The sequence below is a fragment of the Chaetura pelagica genome, unplaced genomic scaffold (assembly GCF_000747805.2).
Source record: "Chaetura pelagica isolate M959 unplaced genomic scaffold, ChaPel_1.0 scaffold551, whole genome shotgun sequence".
Taxonomy (NCBI): domain Eukaryota; kingdom Metazoa; phylum Chordata; class Aves; order Apodiformes; family Apodidae; genus Chaetura; species Chaetura pelagica.
This window is the reverse complement of record NW_009952067.1, coordinates 97,919-117,153: the sequence shown is the minus strand read 5'-3', so window position 1 is coordinate 117,153 and position 19,235 is coordinate 97,919. Positions and strand designations below refer to the sequence as shown.

The 19,235-nt window shown below is 35.1% G+C and overlaps 1 protein-coding gene across 3 annotated transcripts in view; it reads right to left on the bottom strand.

Annotated features, from left to right (window-relative positions):
- MLLT4 (myeloid/lymphoid or mixed-lineage leukemia (trithorax homolog, Drosophila); translocated to, 4) overlaps positions 1 to 19,235 on the bottom strand; it is an 84,398-nt gene that overhangs the window by 17,790 nt on the left and 47,373 nt on the right. For 2 of the 3 annotated variants that reach the window (XM_010005286.1, XM_010005301.1), the window contains exons 22-27: positions 3,369 to 3,434; positions 3,137 to 3,210; positions 2,494 to 2,612; positions 1,316 to 1,510; positions 980 to 1,071; positions 354 to 542 (exon numbers count right to left, since the gene is read on the bottom strand). In XM_010005286.1, the coding sequence (XP_010003588.1) occupies positions 354 to 542; positions 980 to 1,071; positions 1,316 to 1,510; positions 2,494 to 2,612; positions 3,137 to 3,210; positions 3,369 to 3,434 (735 nt within the window). The remainder of the gene's footprint in view (positions 1 to 353; positions 543 to 979; positions 1,072 to 1,315; positions 1,511 to 2,493; positions 2,613 to 3,136; positions 3,211 to 3,368; positions 3,435 to 19,235) is intronic. The other variant, XM_010005293.1, reaches the window with a different exon arrangement.

Sequence of the window (19,235 nt, the reverse complement as noted above, 5' to 3'; positions counted from 1 at the left end):
ACCTTCTTGGAAGAGTGAAAGGTTTAGTTTGCTTTTCAGAAAACCACAAAACATTTTACATGACAAACATTACTACCATTTACAGTCCCTTACCTCTAAAGGGGGATTAAAACATCCCAGATAACAGGTCTGAAGAACATAAGTTTTACAGAGGAGAAGGGAAAAAGAAAAAAAAGAGAAGGGTTTCTGAATCCAAGACAATCTTGGCAAAAGTACAGTTGCTCCCCCCCTGTCCTCAACAGCTCAGAGATTATAGTTGACTGTTCTGCCAAAATGTCTCCAGTAGTTAGGGAGTAGAAGGCAAGCAAGTTTCTTTGTTTTTTTTTCTTATATTGAAATAAATTACTTCCCACCTGCATTGTAGTATTGATTGAATGATTGCTTTCTGCCTGGACCTGTGTTTTTTCTTCGTAGTTTGGCCACTGACTCTGAGCTGGACCCATTCGATCCTGGGACTTTGAGGCTGGGAATGTGAAATATTCTCTAGTGTAGGTCTGTGTTGGGATGGGGTAAGCTTCAGGTCGTGGGGGCAGACTCTGTTCCTGGGAAAGGTAGAAAAGACATAGGTAGAACTTTCTAATCACACAGATCTGTATAAAATATTCTTCTCAACATGCATTTTCCAAATGTTTTCTTTTGGTTCATAAGAGCATTATTTGTCTGAAACAGGAGATAAAAGATTGTCTAGTATCAAATACAATTGTGGTTATGATTCATGTTTTTTATGGTTTGAAAACAAGTACAAAACATTGTCCAAACCAAATAAATCACAATGACAACTTCATGAACAAAACGTAATAAAATCACTCAAAGCTTTCTCATTCTTTCATTAGCTGTAATAAGCAAAACCCCCACCCAGTCACTAGCACCCACATTATGTTCAAATAGTTGAGAAAGACACTGGTTTAACTCAAACACACTGACACTATTGATAGCTAAGAAAAGCTTAATAGCCAGCATTTTGCTTGCCACTTCTAACCTCTGTACAAAGATTCCCAGTAGAGACTGAGGTTATTTTGGTGGTCGTTCCAGACGCATAAGCATTCTTTCCCCCAGGGCTTGGAGGCTGATCTGTTGGAAAGTTAAAGGAAGCATTTACATGACTGCTAATAGTAATTTACATAACTTAATAAAATAATAATATTCACAAAGTAACCATAATTTTTCATTTGACCATTTCTAACAAAAGGCTAGCTCCAAATGTTACTGTTATACTGGCATTTTAAACTTAACCCATTTTAAAAAATAAACATTCAACACCCTCCAAAACTAGTGGAGGAGGCATCTACCCCTAAAGAAGGATAATCTTACTTACTTGCAACATTGGGACTGGAGCGATGATCAGCTCTGTTCTTCATTAATCTGTCATCTCCTGGCAGCTTCTTTGGTTCACTGTACTCCGTCCATGGCAGCTGAGGGCTCTCAGGTGACCCATTTTGAGTGGAGTTATTATACAGCTCAAAACCTTCACTCTTTGGTCGGGGTTTACCTGAGCCACGGCGGTCAGAAACTGTAACAGTTGGATATGTATTTTCCCCCTTTCACTTATATTAACTACTGTCTAGCATATTAGTTGAGTTCCCAGTAAAGCAAATGCTCGATTTAAAAACCTTTACTTCTTCAGATACACGATCCCATTCTTGCATTAACTATACAGGATTCCTTTGATTTGTATGCTATGAAAGGAACCGCGATATTTGGAAAAGCCAAATGTGCTTCACTGTAAAGTCTCTTGCTCACTCTCAGAGGCATATGGCACCTGGGATGGTGTTGTAAACTGTGATAATAAGGATTTATTCTTTTAACCCATTCTCTTCTATACAGCAGCACTACCCTCTATGTAGAAAAGGTCTTCCTTTATACAATTATTTTCTTTCTAACATTCTTTTACATAAGACTTAAATATGTCTTTTGGAGTTAGTTCACTGAAATAGGATGATAAAATAGAACATTGGAGAAAAATCCAAGAACTTCCTACAATCAAACACAGATACTTGAAAAGAAATGTTCCAATATTTCTAATCTAAAAAACAAAAATTCAATGGCAAAACATGTTTTAGAGGCTTCTGTTTCTATTTATTTCTCTCTTGGTAATTAACATTGCCCTCACTGGTTACAGGGAAGTCATATTCCAAAAGGAGGAGAGAAGCTTTTATGAAAGGGACAGAAAAGCCTCTGAAGTTTAATGCCCTGTGCACTCATTATATTCCATTTCTTAGAATAAAAATTACTTCAAAACAGAACTGTGTTTCAACGTATAATTTAATTTTAAAGGTATATATGCAAAGCCTTTATTAATTATTAGACTAGCATAATTTAAATATTTTTAAAAATATGAAGAATCGAGAAGGAAATGCTTCATTTCTGTGCAACTGTTTTTATTTTCTCATGTAATATCTTGTAATATTTAGCAATCTACTGTGAATTATTGTATTTTCTGCATTATAAGACCTAAAAAGCTATTATTGACATTAAAAATATTAGCATTTTTACCTCTTTGCATCATTGGAGATGGCTGATTAAGTAGGGTTGCCAGACCATGGTAAATTGCTCCTTGTTTTGCTACTTCTAGTGTTACCACAGAGCCTGTCCTAGTCATAAGTTCTGCTGCCCTGCAATAAAAGCCAAAGCAAATAAACCAAAATAGAATTAGGCACTGTATTAATTAGTTCTCCTTATAATCAGTTTGTATGTCATGATTTCTTACGTTTATTCTAGTAATCTTTTGTTTGACAAAACACTCTCTGGATTAATACTCTACAATCACTTTGAAAAAAAATCAGAAGACTATGACTAGCAGGTATGTGTATTGAACAGACAACACCTTGAGGCAAGTACTACTTCCAATTTCTGCAGTTCAAGGTCATCAACCAAAATATTTAAAATCAGAGTTAAATACATTTTGCTCCAAACTGAAGCCCAAGTGTGTAATACAATCTCATCTAGATGGATAACCCATATAATATACAGAAAATACTATACAAACATTTGAAATTGTTACTAAGGTTAGTAACAGGCAGTTAAAAAAAGCCAAGACAAAGCCTAACATGTAAAAACTTCAGCTTCAGCCCTTTACAGTAAATTATCACTCTAGCTTTTTCTTCATGTAAAGACATACAAGGAAAGCATTCTATACCTTTCCTGGGACAGGCCCACCAAGCTTCGACCGTCCACACTGAGCAACTGATCCCCTGCAGCCAGACGACCATCCTAATTACATATTCAAGAGAGAAGAAAATTCATACACTAATGCTAACATGGTCTAAATTAAAACAATTATTCACACATACTAGTAAACAAAGGATTCAAAAGCATTTCCAAAGGATCTTTCTACCTTTGAACTTCTGCTATTTAAGAGTATTACTAACCACATCTGCAGCACCTCCTTTCACAACAGACTTGACGTATATTCCAAGTTTGTCTTGACCAGCACCCTACAGAGAAAGAGGCATTAATTTATTACATTTATATTTGATCTTTTAAGCATTCCACAAGTGTTAATCAGAATTTTACATGCCTAGGTAAACCTCTAAGTTCTCATTACTTGTATATGTTCCCAAACTGGAAAAAAACAATTATTAAAAACCAATTATACAGAGAGTAGTTACATTAATTTAAAGTCAAAGAAAATTTTAATATTAGGCCTACTGAACCTGCAATCATTGCTAGAAGCGAAGAATATTTGGTCTTAATGCAAGTTTGTATAAGGAAAAATGCATTAACCAAAACTTATACTTTAGAAGTTTGTTCAAATCCCCTTCTAATAAGAAATACCTATTTGCACTTTTATATGCATGTTATTCATTTTTTATACCTGTATGTAGTATGTTCCAAAAGACTACACTGTTTCCCTTGCTAATACCCAAATGAAACAAGGTAAATTGCAGATTACAAGAAAAAGGAATAGAAATGCTTTTTACACTCATTAGGACTGTAAAGCAGCCAGTGTAAAGAAACAGTGACTCCAGTTTTACAACAGACAAGTAAAGGAGATACTATAATTAATAATTCTTTTAGAGTTGACAGAGCCAATACTTAAGTCTACTGCAAAACCATGCGATTTTGTTCGTAAAACATCTGCCTCAAAGTATTCAAATTTTAAAAAGACTGTTAACAGTGAACTTATTGCTAGACAAACAACAGATTCAAGACAAGAGAACATAAGCATCTATTCAAGCCATGCTGCTGCAGCATCCACATGCTCCATATTACAAGGCATCACACAGATCAGTCTAAATGTTAGCATTGCAACCTTTAAACTGTCACTTACAATGTAAGATAATTACTTGTGATTTCATTATCTACAATAGCAAATGGTGCCCTTTTCCTCTGCAAGTCACTTGGAAGAGGAGTACTAAGTTATCAACAGAGAACAGTTTTTAATGGAACACCATTTTCTAAATCAACCTCCCAAGTTACTTTAATACCAACTATGCAAATTCCTTTTTTTCTTCCCCCCAGCTTTTCCAACTCTTCCCGCTCCCCATCCTTTCTCTTTTGGCAGCAAAAGCATTCATTGCCCCCACCATTCTAATAAAGTAAAATAAAAATCAAGGTGAAGATTATTCAAAAGCTAGTGCTATAGATAATTTTCCAGGCAGGTGAAGGACCTAATTTTTATTCATTAAATCTTGAGTTAATCCCAAATGTTTACTCAAAAGCCACAGAAAAGAAATGACTGAGCCCCATGATTCCAGATCAACATTCTACATGCTCACATTTTTCATAGTAACTGCTTAACCTGTATTTAAAGAAAAAAGGAAATAATATGCAATAAATAAGCGAAGTAAGGACACTGTTTGTCTGGAAAGAATGTAAGGGCAATTTAAAAAGTTTAAATTTGGGGGTTTTTTTTGTTTTCATAAAGGGCTCTACAGAAACACCTATGGAACTGCAGAGTAATTTTAAATTACACCAGAAAAATCTGTTAAAGTTATGAGAAATACAAGTCAGAAGACAGCTAGATGAATATAATGAAAAATGAAAATATGCTTCACAAATCTCTGCTTTTCCCCCAAGCAACCAAGAGCACGAGGGGAAGTATGATCTGCTTGACGTAACACCTAGACTTCCAGGACATGTGTGGCAAGATCTCTTACCTCCTCAGGCCTGGAGGTGATATGGCCTAACATGGAACTTGTCCTTGTATATTAATAACTAGTTTAACAATGAACAGGAAGTTAGCTATTTTCACAAGGACTGGAAGTGCTCAGAGAAGCCCTAAATGTGCTGTTCATGATGAGCACAAGTGTTCCAGGAAAAGGAGAAAAAATAATGTAACTACACTTGCCATTTAGAAAATATATCAGGTAAGTTGAAACAAAGAGTTGGAGAAAGATCACATGATGCTGAACGCTAGAGCAATAATGGCGGAAAACATTTAATTTGTCCAAATTGAGTTGAAACCTTCTGTTTAAGCCTGTGATATGTACACTGGTTTGCAGCTAATGATGAGAGAAACATTTGCAATTGCACAAATACCCACATAACTTCTAAACCGGCTTTAATGCCTTGATAAAGGTATTTTTAGTTGCTTTTTCAGAGCTGTCTTCACAGATCAGCTTAACTATATGGAAGCAAATGGAACTAATAGAAAAGAACAATCAAAACATAAATCACTACAGTCACCAAACATCTAAAACATTCACATTTAGAAAATTGTTTATAATTCTGATTATTCTGAGTCCAGAGGATAACAAGGAAGACCAGAAACATGAAATAGTTTCCTTGAGAGAACCAACTAAATACACATGGTTCCTCAGCAACAATTAAGGAAGTGTAGGTCTATGGAATTATGAGTGGCAAAGATTGGATTATTTATCATCTCTCACCAGCAAACAGACAAAGCTTTCTTATTCATGATATTAGCTAGCATATTGAAAAAAACATAACAGAAAACTAAAAACAACAGTGTGCCCCATACAAAACAACAATAAAAAAAGAAACAACTCAAACAAAAAAAGCCCACAAACAAAAAAACCAAAAATATATTTTCCATGGTGGGGATGCCAAAGTAATGTGTAAAAAAATATCACAGATTCATTATATGGCCCTTCAAAGGCTTTCAGAAAAAAAAGAGAGAGATATAATACATTCTGAAGGCAATTCTGACATTACAGAAAGGTCAAAGCTAGACAGAACCATCTTACACTTGTTTTGCTATGGTATTTGGCTGAACAACCCACAGCTGGAGGATACTGGATAAGCGGATTTTTGCTCCGAGTACAACTTATATTCTTATACTCTAAGCCTTACAGTAACTTTTCATTATGACGTGAAGGAGTTGATATTTTACTCTTTGCTCCTTCTTTTTTCATGCTTTTATAAAACCTATACAGTTTGTCACCCCCTGTTCTTTTAAGAAAAGCTACGAGCAGATGTGCTAGCTCTTAATAAATTTTGAAGGAATAAAAAGTGATTTGAAATAAATCTCCCTTGAAATTACATTTAAAAAATCTTTATCAGCTACCACATCTACTCACATATAATTAGGACAAATGAGCTCCTTCTCTGCCTACTTCACATGCCATTTAGTATGCTTCTCACAACATGCTTGTGCTCTCATTTATGCTAGGGAAGACATCTCTAAGCAACCTCGAAGTTAACTCATCACCTTCCTTCAACTTTTACCCTAAACTTTAGAGTTTAGACTTAATTTTGCTTCAGTTCCACCTTCCAGAGGACTGCATTAGAAGGAAACATAGAGTTACTAAAAACACAGAAAGAATCTTAATATATGGTTAGACATGCATACTAAACTCCACATTGAGTGAAATTCTCATGCACATCACATGGATTTTTCTCCTATCACCACAATAAAACATGTTTATTTGTAAACTGATTATTAACCTGTGCTTTTTTTCCAAAGGAACCTGAATGTCAACCTAACTAAAACTATTCCCCCAAAACCAAAACAGAGCAATAATATTTGTGTATCAGTAACCATAATAGTGTGAACATTCTTTTCAGTTAACTTTATTTTCTCCAATCCTGACTAACAAAAGCATGTGTACCTATAAAGCTGTTAGTTTGAACAGAAAAACACAACTGTAGAGGAGTTAGATTGTGGAAAACAACAATGTAGTAAGCATAAAGATGGTTTATTCCCTGGAGATTAATGAACCGGTAACCTATTTTCTCAAATATATATATATAGACAACTACAACCCCCCCAAACCTTTACAAGTATTTTTCAATAAATAATGTAGACAATCCTAGAAGAAAGAGCCTCACCTATAGTAACAAACTCTCTAGTGCTACCAGTCTATCTGTTTTTCTTTCACAGTTGAGCCAATGCTTTCCCACAATCTTAGCAGAAAAGGGAAACAACAGTACCCTTTTAAGAAAAATCTGGGAAATCCTTTCCCTTAAGTAATAATTCAAGGAAAACTTTTAACATGTGTAACTCAAAAGACACCACAAACCTACTGCTAGTTATTGCTTCAAATTAGCAGCTAAACTTCTTAAGTCACAGTTTTCAAGTGGAAATCCCACTTGAACAAAACAATAGCAATCACTGTATCAAAAGTGATCAACACAGGCTTCCGTTCAGCTGAATGGGAACCTGAGTTCCAAAACAACTGCAAAACCAAAACAGTCACATAAATAGAGATCCTCACACAGAGAAAGCAAATTACACATACACGGCAGGAGGTGTGTGGGGGGGTAGTTATCAGCATATGAAGTCTATATATCTTCATTTTAAGCTTTTAATAGCCTGCACAGCAAGCACACCAAAAAGGCACTTCCCAACTTGGCCAAGGCCAAGGCCGTTACCCTCCTAAACCTAAAAATTCAAATTATCCTAATCTGAGCAAGAGATGAATAGATGAATACTTCAACTCAAAATACTCTAAGAAAACCTGTTAAAAAAGCCAGAACACCTTTACTTATGTAATTGCACAACAGGATAAAAAATTCCCCATTTTTTTCCAGGAAGCTTAATTAGCTGAGTAAAAACTCAAAAATAATCTTCTCCATGTTTGAGATTATGCATCTTTAAGATGCATGTACGTAGCCAATGCATGTGGGAAAGTAAAGAAAACAACTATGTCCAAGTACTCAGAATGAAGCCATGCATTTGCATGAGATGCAATACCTGTATAAATGTGTTGTGAGTTTTTTTTAATAATCCTGCACTTGTCTTAAGAGGTAATTTACCATTTTAAAACAGCAAAAGTTGAGAGATGTTAACATATTGCACTTGCAAGTTTGGCATGCGCTTCAGTTTAGTCAGGTTATGTGAATAATTAATCCTAAATTTGCTGTGATCTTCAGTGATTTACAGGTTGCTGCAGGAATTCTGTGACGATTGAGAATATTATCTCACATTTAGATGGAATTTTAATACATCTTCTAATCTTACTTAAGAGGTAAACATAAATTCAGGATACTTCTGCATAATGAAGTCTGCTTAGAATGCTATCTCAGGTCTTTATTCTAAATCAAAATGAAGAAAAGAATGTATAGGACAATACTTGTTTAAGTGACCAGACTACCTTGAAAAATGTTAATAAGCAATGAGTCCTACTCCAGGAAACAGAGCAAGAATAAAAAGACTACTACTCAAGAGGATAAGCAAGACACTGAGGTACCAAACACTATCAATGAATCCAGCAATGAAAACTCAAGATGTTGTAGTTCCCTTAAATCTGATTATACTGAATCTGTGTGGCCCACATACACTGTATAGCAATACTTAGTGTGGGACAGAAAAAAGATAGGTAAGCTTTCAGAAAAGAGGAACTTTATTTTTGTATAGTAGCCTAGTTTTAAATAGTTCTTAGAACAGAAACATGTTCAGAAAAATTTTACAAGCTGAAGTCTGAAATTACAACCTGAGGATATGAATAAAAGCAAGGAAATAAAACACAGAGAGGCTTATTAATTTTATTACACATTTGGATGATGAGGATTGTTGGAAGTTTCACATCAGTACTATTCATAGGCCATGGGTTGCATAGTCTATGCAATCCTAACTTTTCTTTCAAAATCAAATTAAAACTTTATCTTATTTTTATAAGATACTTATGAAACTTCCTAAATCAATTCTCAAAGCAAAAAACCTGAACCTGTGAGAAAAAGAAACCAAGATTGCAGACTATATTCCCAAAACACAAAGTAACACACATAAATACTAAAATAGCAGAGGATTCAATGAACAAGAAAGACTCGCTTACATGTGAAAAAGAGAAAAATTATCAAGAGTTATCATTTGTTTCAGGGGATGTTTTATTATCACTCCTCCAACATATGGAATCGAAAAAAACCCAAAACCCAATATATTTACAGGATCAAAAGAACTTCATCTCAAAATGCAACCAAAGACTGCAAAGCAAAGCACAGTAAACCAGCTGAAACTTCAGAGAAGACTTTTCAGCTGCTTCAAAAAACTGTCTTAGATTAATGAATTCAGACAGGCTGGAACCAATGAAAAAGAGTCAATATTTAAAACCTCACTTGAGAGACAACAACTTTAAAAAATTTTAATACATGAATAGCATAAATGACATTGATACATATACATGATTTTAGAAATATTCCCTATTAATTGAGAAAAAGTACTTGTTAAGTAGTTATCTTTTGGAAATTGGTAAGTAACAAAAACTCTGTAAAAGTTATTTTATAAATATCTTCTAAATAAGCAGTAGAAAACCTAGAAAAAAGTAAATTAGTGTCACAGGACACATCACTAGATATTTATTGAGTAAATGAACACAGTAATTGACTTAATTAGTTTCCTGAAGGCCCTGAAATATTAGAAAAATTCTAAAAACTCATGCAACTGTGGCAATCCTCAAAGTTACAGAGCAATTTTGGCAATTCTGGTCAGTGTAACTTCAATCTCTACAACATATTTAAGAGTCTCAGCACTGACACAGGGCCAGGGTGGGAAGAAAAGAGAGTCCAACACTACATTCCCTCATTAAAAAGAGCACCTGGAAGGTGAAGAAAGTAACAGACCCCTTAAATATTAGGTTTGTGTTTTTGGCATTTCCACTCTTCAAGTCACACAGACTGTAACCTCAGAATTATCTGAAAATACACTGGGAGCAGGAAGATGGAAGGAAAACAAAGTTGATACAACACAGGAAAATCAATCATGCATGTAATACACCAAAAGAAAAAAAAAATCCTCAGCTAACTATGATTTATGGCAGACAAAGGTATGCAAAGATTTCATACCTGTTGTCCAAATGGACACTGGCCCTTTTTAAGCCCAGTATGATTCTCTGCTTGACTACAAAAATCCTGTCATATTAAAGAAGCCCAAGGAAAGAGCTGGATAATGGAATCTAACCTCAGCCTCTGAAACAGCCTAACAAGAAATAAGTAATTTTCCATCACATCCACTTATCATCTGGGCAATCTATCAAGCAACACATCAGTGTAAGGTAGGCTATGCTTGTTCTCACAGTTAGTGTTATTTTCCATGCCCCTCCTTGCACTAACAGGACTGAGGCAAAAATACTGCATTTGCTTCAAAACTTACTACAAGAACTATAGAAACAGAGGGGCAGCATTTAAAAAAATTTACAGACACTTCCATGGAGTAATCAGATTTATAAAGAAAAGAACAAGATAAACTACACTGATATGATAAAAAGAAACAACTACTCCTACATCAGAGGATGTACAAGACTACAATAGTAACGAGTTACTAAGAATAACAGAATTAAAGAAAATATTTAAGGAGAACGGATTTTACTACTAGTGTTGCTATGTCACAAGATAACTTTTGTAAGACTTTCTCATCAGTAACACACATGGGAAAATTTGGCTCACATACCATAAAATTGGAGCATGCCACAGGGCACAACTGTACATTAAGCAGCAGTTTGAAGAACAGGAACATCAGATAGTCTTCCTAATGGCAACATCACAGCCAGCCCACGAGCTAGTGATTCAGTCACCACAGAAGCATTAAAAGCCAGCAGAAGAAATCCTGTTCCTCCTTCCCATTTGTGTGGTGGAAACAACAGGCAGCTTCTTCCAGTGAGTGTCAACATGCAGCTGGGTTCCCAGGCAAGCCTCCCATGAGATGCCACAGCACGTGGGGACCTGCCACCAGCATCATGATGGGCTGGAGGTGCTGAGACATTGTGCAGTCCCACCACTACCCCAGTGTAAAGATTATCAAGAGTGGGAATGAAAACCAACCTGTTGTGAGGTGATAACCCCTTAATAGATAAAAATCCACTAGTTTAGGTGGATTCTTACAGTTTTAGCAGATCTGTAGGATGACATATTAAATTCAATACATATAATTAAAATTAAAGCTATGAAAACTATCACAAAAACACTTCTCCAGCTGTCAGGAATGACAGCAAAATCAAGTATTAAGTAATTAAGGAAAAACTATTCATCTGCAAAACATATATGCAGGTACAGTACCTAACCAAACCGGTAACACTCCAGAAGGTCTTGTTGTTACTTGTTCTAAACCACTGTATGCCTGTACCTGCTTAACTTCATCTACTTTGTTTATCACTCCAATAAAACAGGAGCAATGAACAGCTTCCAATAAAGACTGGCAGAATCAGTTTTAATTAAAGGAAAAAAAAAATCACTTTAGTAACAGATAGTTAAAAATATGTTACATGTATTAAAAGCTACTTCTAGTTACACAAAGTGCAAAAAAGTCTTCCTAATGGTCTTTCAATACTGATGTGAAGATTTCTGTCTTAAATACATAAATACTTAAAACAGTTTCAAGCTTCACATAAATCGTAATATGAAAAAGTAGTCCTGAAGTGAAGGTATCTTTCACTCTCCAATTATAGTTTGACTGAATCCACAAAAATGTGTTATCATACTTTCCAAGGTAATACTCCAATTTAAGTGGCTTCAGATACAAAGACTACATGTCAAAACACTCCACTGGTTTACATAAAACATTAAGAGTTTTTAAAAAATCAATAATTTTCAATACTTTCTTGGATTTTGTGTAATTATGCAAACCTTAAAAAAGGATTCATTTTAACAATGAATAACAATGAACCACATATGTCTATGTATATACATACACATATATAACCTTGCTGAAATATTAGGATCTTGTAACTTTACAAGGATGACACTGTTCCCCCACACTGGTAATTTTTCTTGAGCTTCCGTTGTATTTTATAAAAATGAAGCAGTTTAAAACCAGAATTAACCCCAGCAACTAAAATATCTTTTAACAAAACAGGATATAAATGTAACTATCAAGCCTGATACCAGCCATCAGGCCTGAAAGCTTTTATCTGCCTACGCCCAGAGTAGGTATTTACTGATTTTTATCAACACTAATTCTCCAATTGCAGATTCTTACGTTTACACAGAAGATCTCCGTAAGTTTTTATAAACGTCCTTAAAGGCAAGTTTATGCAACACATTCAAGTCTTAGTCTGATCTCCCTAGCAAGTCATTACCCTAGCATTTAAATAACCCAAACTTCTAACCAATTTAAAGAATACCAATTTTAAAGAATAGAATTTTAAATAATAGCAATGCAGTTAGATTACAAATGTACTCCCTAGTAAAAGAGAGTAAAAGCAAAGATTTCTGATCATGCAGACACATTCCCCAAAGCTCCATGCCTTTTGTAGGTTTTATCTGGATATTAATTCATATTTATCTACTTTATGTACTGACTATACTACATTTGACTCACTGATCTACTTGCTGTCAGCCCAGAGAAATGAGAAAGAGCAACTTTGTAGCTACTGGTCCGGTCCCCAGTGAAGATAAACTTCTCTGGACTTGAATATCCAAAGAAAACCCAGAGGAAGCGAAGGCTTCAGCTGCCCCAGAGAGACTCTGGAAATCTGTCCTTGTTAGACAAAATACTTCATAGCATGCCTTATATAATTTCCAAATAAATGAGGTGAACCAGCCAACTGTATGTAAAACTGGTCTGTTAGTTGTGGCTACAGCTACTGAGTCACATCATACCCTGACTTAAAAAAGAATTCAAAAACTGACCATGTTCACATGGTGGGAACCAAACATTTTTGGAGCCAGATAAACTATAGTCACAAGTGGGCAAAACACTTCCAATTAAACAAAACAGACGGTGGAGATTTAAAATTTGGTGACAGCCAACGTTATTCTCAAACACTAAGCGTTTAACATCTATTAACAATTCCATCATAGTTTTAAGTTGCACTAGTGAGAAAACAGATGAAAAAGAAGTGTTGTACTATTCAGAAAAAAAAAAAAAAAAAAAAAAAAAGAGTATACAAGCAGTACAATATTGTGGGACTCTGAAGCATCTGACAACCTAGAAACTTCACACCCGGAGTATCCAGAAGCTCTATTTGCAAATAGCCTCAATAGGTGCAAAGAGAGAAGACTGAAGAGTGTTGTGGTTCTCTTTAATTTAATATAGCTTACCCGTTATGTTTTTAATAAAATAATGTTTGCAATAATGATTGACTTGCACACAAAGCAAGCAAGTCAATATACCCTCTACCTGCCTAAAGCATGCTTTTCCCAGGAGATAAAAGATGAAGAATCAAGGATGTTCTGCAATGGACTTCCTGAAATGGCCTTAATAAAACATATAGTACTGTAATCTTGTGCATATGTAGTCTTCTTAAAAAAAAACAACAAAAATCCAAACTCCAAAAAGCACACCCAAAAAAACCCACCAAACAAACAAACACACCAAATTAGACTATTCAGAAACCTTAATAAGACACAATCAATGAAGTGCCTTCTATGCTAGACAGAAGTCTATCAATTTGTAACCTGATTTCTGTCACACTCTGGAAACTTTGAGTGTGAGACTGAAAGTCTTTTTCATTAATAGGAGTAAAAAAAATGAATATTAAAAAGCTGTATTAGCATGTATGGAAACAGAATTTTGGAAGGTATTTGAATGCCAGAATTGAAGGAAGTCTGGTAGAGGAATTCTAGCTAAAGCATATGTGCACTAAAGCTTTTGCTGGCTGGCTATCAAGTGCCTGCATACAGAAGGTATTAGTACAAGGAGGAACCAGTACATGAATCTTAAAACCCACTTTGTTTCAAAAGGCATTAGATAAAAATGTCTGGCTGATCCATTTGCAGTATCAATCTAAATAAACGTGAATAAAAAACAAAAACACTCTACTTGAGCAGAACTGTGGTCTCACAGCTAGTAAGAAAAATCATGCTGTGCTGGCATAAACCTTAGTTTTTACACAGCATATGAAAGCATTAACAAAATTTTATAAAACATCTACAAGGTACCAAAATTTAACCAAAAACCCTGCTGGGAAGTTACGAATCAACAACAAACAGGCAAATCACTAACACATAACTACTTATTTGTTCACCAAGAGGAGTAAACAAGCAGCTTACATACTAACATATTCCTGCAAGACTGAGAAATCTGTGCTGGAAATGACAATACTACATTTTTACTGTAAGTTCCTCCTAAGAAGCCTGGTAAGGCAACCTGAGTAGTTCAGACTGCTGATGTGAATTACTATTGAACATTAAAATAGACAGGACAAAACAACTTTTAGATCTTACTGAAGCATTTCAATTAATTCATGCTGGGAGGAAAGGGTAAAAACTTTCCTAAACACTTAAAAATAATCCCATCAGCTATCTGTATTTGCAAATGCAGATTAGAGAGAAACAAATTTGTATGTTACCAGTATTATTAACTAGAAACCTAATTTTCAATTTTTGGGAAAAAAAAATATTTTACATAAATGCTTAAGCCTGTTCCTTCTCCATAGTTCTAGTACAAACTTCCAGAAAATTTTTGCATTGAAATTGACATTCCTGGTAGTCTCAAACTGTCCTTAAATTTAGCACCTTTAATGAACTGTTAAAAATAAAATTATAAACAACAATTTAGAAAATAAAGCCATTCAGAATTACTTAATTAAACCTTAAGAACAAACAAGCTTGCCAAATAGTACAAATTATTTATGGCTAAGATGCCACACACTTGTTCTTAGAAAAGTAAGCCCCTTCCCCAGAATACTTACTCAAACACTCAGTGTTTGAAAGGCTTTTGATAAAAAAGATACACCCTGCCACCATCTCATCCTATTTTAGCAAGAGCTATATATGTATTTTATGTGACTAGCTGTTAAAAAACCCTGGAAAATTCACTGATTTATATGCCAGTAGGGGCATATACATAAGGTGCTTGTATAAATTTTAAGGTATCCTTTTCTGTTATACTAATCATGACTGAGCAAGAAGTAGAAGTGTGCCATACTTTAAAAAAAATAAATCGTAACACACTAATGAAGATAACCAGCATGGAAAGATTAATCAACAAAACCTGCTCTATCATTCTTGCAAGACACAAGAATAGTTTTGTTTGTGCAGGAGCAGTCTAAACAGAACTTAAATGCTAGACTAGGTTCTGAACATAAGATAGCCTAACTGCAGTGTATCTACATGTTCCGGTCTTTTCAGAAGCATATACCAAGTATTAGAGTATCTTATACATAATGTTCAGAATGTCAATTTTAATTATTCTACTAAAACTTTATAAGAGGAAAACAGACTTTTAGAGGAACCTGGACTACAGCCAACTAATATGACAAGTAAAAAGATCACAGGTCATGCTACTCATGCTCTGCCACAGTAAAACAGTAGTTATCACACCTGAAACTTTAAATATTAATAGTCACTTCCACAAATTTGAGAAGCACATATGAAGAACAAGCTAAAAAATTAGTTTTTTCTTTCTAGATTTTAGAAAGTTAGGTACTAACATCTGACTATGTTTAACTGCATGCTGTATTACATTGTTGCTACATGAAGAAATAACTACTGGCAGGTTTAAACAAGCAAGAGAGCAAGAAAAAGTACAGGAATAGCATTTAAAACTTCAGAGAAATACAGTCCCAACAGAAACCTGAACAGACTTACCATGGATTCTGTTCTTCCAACAACAGAAAACCACATTTTGATCTCCGGAACTACAGATCCTTGAAAGAAAAAAAACAATTCTCCACTTCTCTTTCAGCCCTCAACAGCAGCTACTGCTTTAGTCTGCTGGATTTTCCAAGATACCCATCAAGATAACTCGGAGCTGGATGCTATGACACACTGGAGCGTTTATCAACACCAGCTATAACCAATACAATATTCAGAGTCTTACGTAATCAGTTATGCTGTTCTGACTTCCATTTACTTTAGAAGCTTTATTAAACTTTGAAAACTGCTAGGAAAAAAAACAAACAACACACAACAAAAAGGGAGTTCTTTTGTACAAAAGACAAAAAATCTCCAAATTAAACAGGAAGTAATGTGCTGGCCCACAGATGGCTAAGAAGTCACATGCAAAAGCCCCCAAAAAGCGATATATTTTTAAAGTAAACTGCATGCACACGCTGCTTCCAAATCATCTGGATTTCATAAAAACTTAACCACAATGTGGTTGGAAGTCAGGCAGCTTTTAACATCAAAACATCTTTCAGGGTTCAAGCAACCAAATTCTGCACACAACCTCAAAAAGCAGTACTGTTCCTGATACCCGACCACTCCTACAACCAACTGCATTTCCATATACCTATTACAAAAGCTGCTGCTCATAAAGCTACAGGAATAGTACTGCAAAAAAACATGCAACACCTACAAAAGGGTAGAACAAGAATTCATCTTTTTGGATCTTATCAGAAGCTGTATAATTTCACTTAAAAAAAAATAAAATCGGAGTATTCCGTTTAAGAAATGCTGTTATTTTCCCAATTTAAAAACAAAAGTGGAACAAACACAACACAGTTTACAATGCTCTGGCAGCTAACAGCTGTTTCGTAACTCCCTTCCTCCGGTATGTATGCATATAGTGTACATACCTATTACACAGCTGCTTGCAGGGGCTGTCCTGCCTCACAAAACCCCTTACAGCAAAGTAAGGTGAACTAGGTGATGCTCAGCCCTTCTGCTCCCTCCTGGCAGGCCTGTAAACAACTATTTCACAGCTACTTATATCTTGTTAAACTATAAGTAATGTATTCAAACATTTTACCTGTCATTAGGCGGAAAGAGGATCAAATACAGGGTTCCCCGGAGAACTAACACTCTCATACATTCCTTGACTTCTCTCACCTTTGATTGTTTTGTTTTGCACATTAATATCAACATGTCTGTATCTGTCTCTTATCACAAACTGAAACTATTACAAGAATAAGCAGGTGCACGGTATTTCAGAGCAAGTTATGTCACTTCTTTGGTTGTATAAACTCAGCTTCAAGTCTAACAGTCTTTCTCAATTGCAGCAGAGAAGGTGTGACCAATCATTTGGCAATTAAGAGCATTTGGTATGGAAAGGGTATGTCAGGTACAGTACCTAGTTTCCACATTAAAAACTCTTTAATTGGTACAGACTTTATCTACAAAACCCTGCAAACTAATAAAAACTCAAAGAATTATCAAATGATAAATTTGTTGATGTTTCCCAGAGATGAGCACAGATTACTAGGAATGAACAGATTTTTTGTAGAGTGTAGAAGGAAGAAAAGCAGTTTGCAGGAATTATTTTTCTTCACAATCTCTGAGAATCTGTCAATTTCATCCATCCCTAGAATACCACCAACTTGCCTTCTAGCCAACTTTATCCAAAGCCAGTGACACGTACAAGGAGCCCACTAAGACTTAACAAGAAAGGCAGGTCAGCACTGACATGCAAAGGCATTCTCACAGCATGTTAATGAGTGCAACTATTTTGTCACATCCCAGGAAAACAACAACTGTTTTCCTAACAGACGATTAATCAGGGCTTTCTTTCAATGGTTGGAGCAGGGCCACCTGTTGACCAGCTGCTGCATTTGCTTTTATTACAGCATTTTTCAAGCGCTCTAGAAACCAGAATTTCAATAAATGTAATAGGGTCAAAAGTAAAATTTGGATCCTGGGCATGGCAGCAGTAGCAGTGTATTTTTGAAACTGAATACAACCTTTCATTTCTTCAAATATAAGGTATTTTCAGATAAGTATTTGATAGCCATCTTTTTATTATTAAAGAAGTTAGAAAAACCCAAATTGATCTCACACGTGCCTCTCTCCCTCTCATTTCAGATATTCTACACAGTTAATTCTTAGAAAATTTTAACAAGTCAGTCTACTGGACTTCTTCCTCCATTTTCCTCAGCCAAAGGAAAAAATGAGAGTTTTAGTTTTTATGCTGGTAAAAGACACATGACTTCATTAAGTGTCAGAAAAACTATTAGCAAAAGTCAACAAGATAAGAATAAAAAGAAAAAAATCCACCCACTAGCTCTAACTTCTCAGTCAACACTGATTCAATCCTCTAATCTGTTCTGCTCTGGCCAGACCGAGAAAATTAACATCTGTGGATTCTTCCTTACTCTGTGGTTTTTATGAAACCTATTACAGGAAAAACATGCTATTAATTACTTCTAATAAGCAACTTTGAACCCCTTGAAACAATCCCTTGAAAATAACTCTATTTAACTACTACAGCAACTTGTTTCAACATTTAAAGCAAGACAATTTTATCTATCCAATGAACATCCTGCTGACTTCAAATTAAGTCTACATTAAGTCTTCTATTCTACATACACTGAAACTAAAATAAAAATCTGCCTCTTGCTTATTTCAGATGAAAATTTAAGACAGAAATGTTTTAAAATCAGAATTACAATACTGCAGCAGGCACACAGCAGCAAGATGAAATGCAACTGCTGCCTGAACCAGTGAGCGTTTCAGTGCCGAGATAAAGCCTGCTGCTTCCATCACAGATAATGTTAAATAAATAATGAATTTGGTTAAATAACTTGTAAAAAACTTTCAAATCAAGCTTACACAATGACCAGTAGCACTGCTACATACTGCTAATGGAAATTAAGTGTCAGTTGTTAAAACAGAAGACAGCCAGCTCCAGTGGAAACTCTTCTCTGTTAAATGCTGTTTCTCTCCACATGAGAAATCAAATTTCACAGTTTAAAGAGAAAAAAATATTTTCCACTGCACATTCTAAAACATTCAACACAAAAAGCAGATGGCAGTCTGAAGTCTTGATACATATTTAATCTGGTATATCTCAAGATTCAGCATTTGCTTCTCAAATAATTAACCCACTCCACCAAAACAGAAGCAGAATATTGAGTTCCATTTTTCAGATCCTGAATGGTTCTCTCAATGACTGATTTGTTAGCAACATACACCTGACAACTGATATTGTTTTATAGATAGCAGAAATAAATCCTTATTAGCTGATACCATGCAAAATTACCCTTTAAAGAAAAGACTATGAAATGAGAAAAATTGTAGGG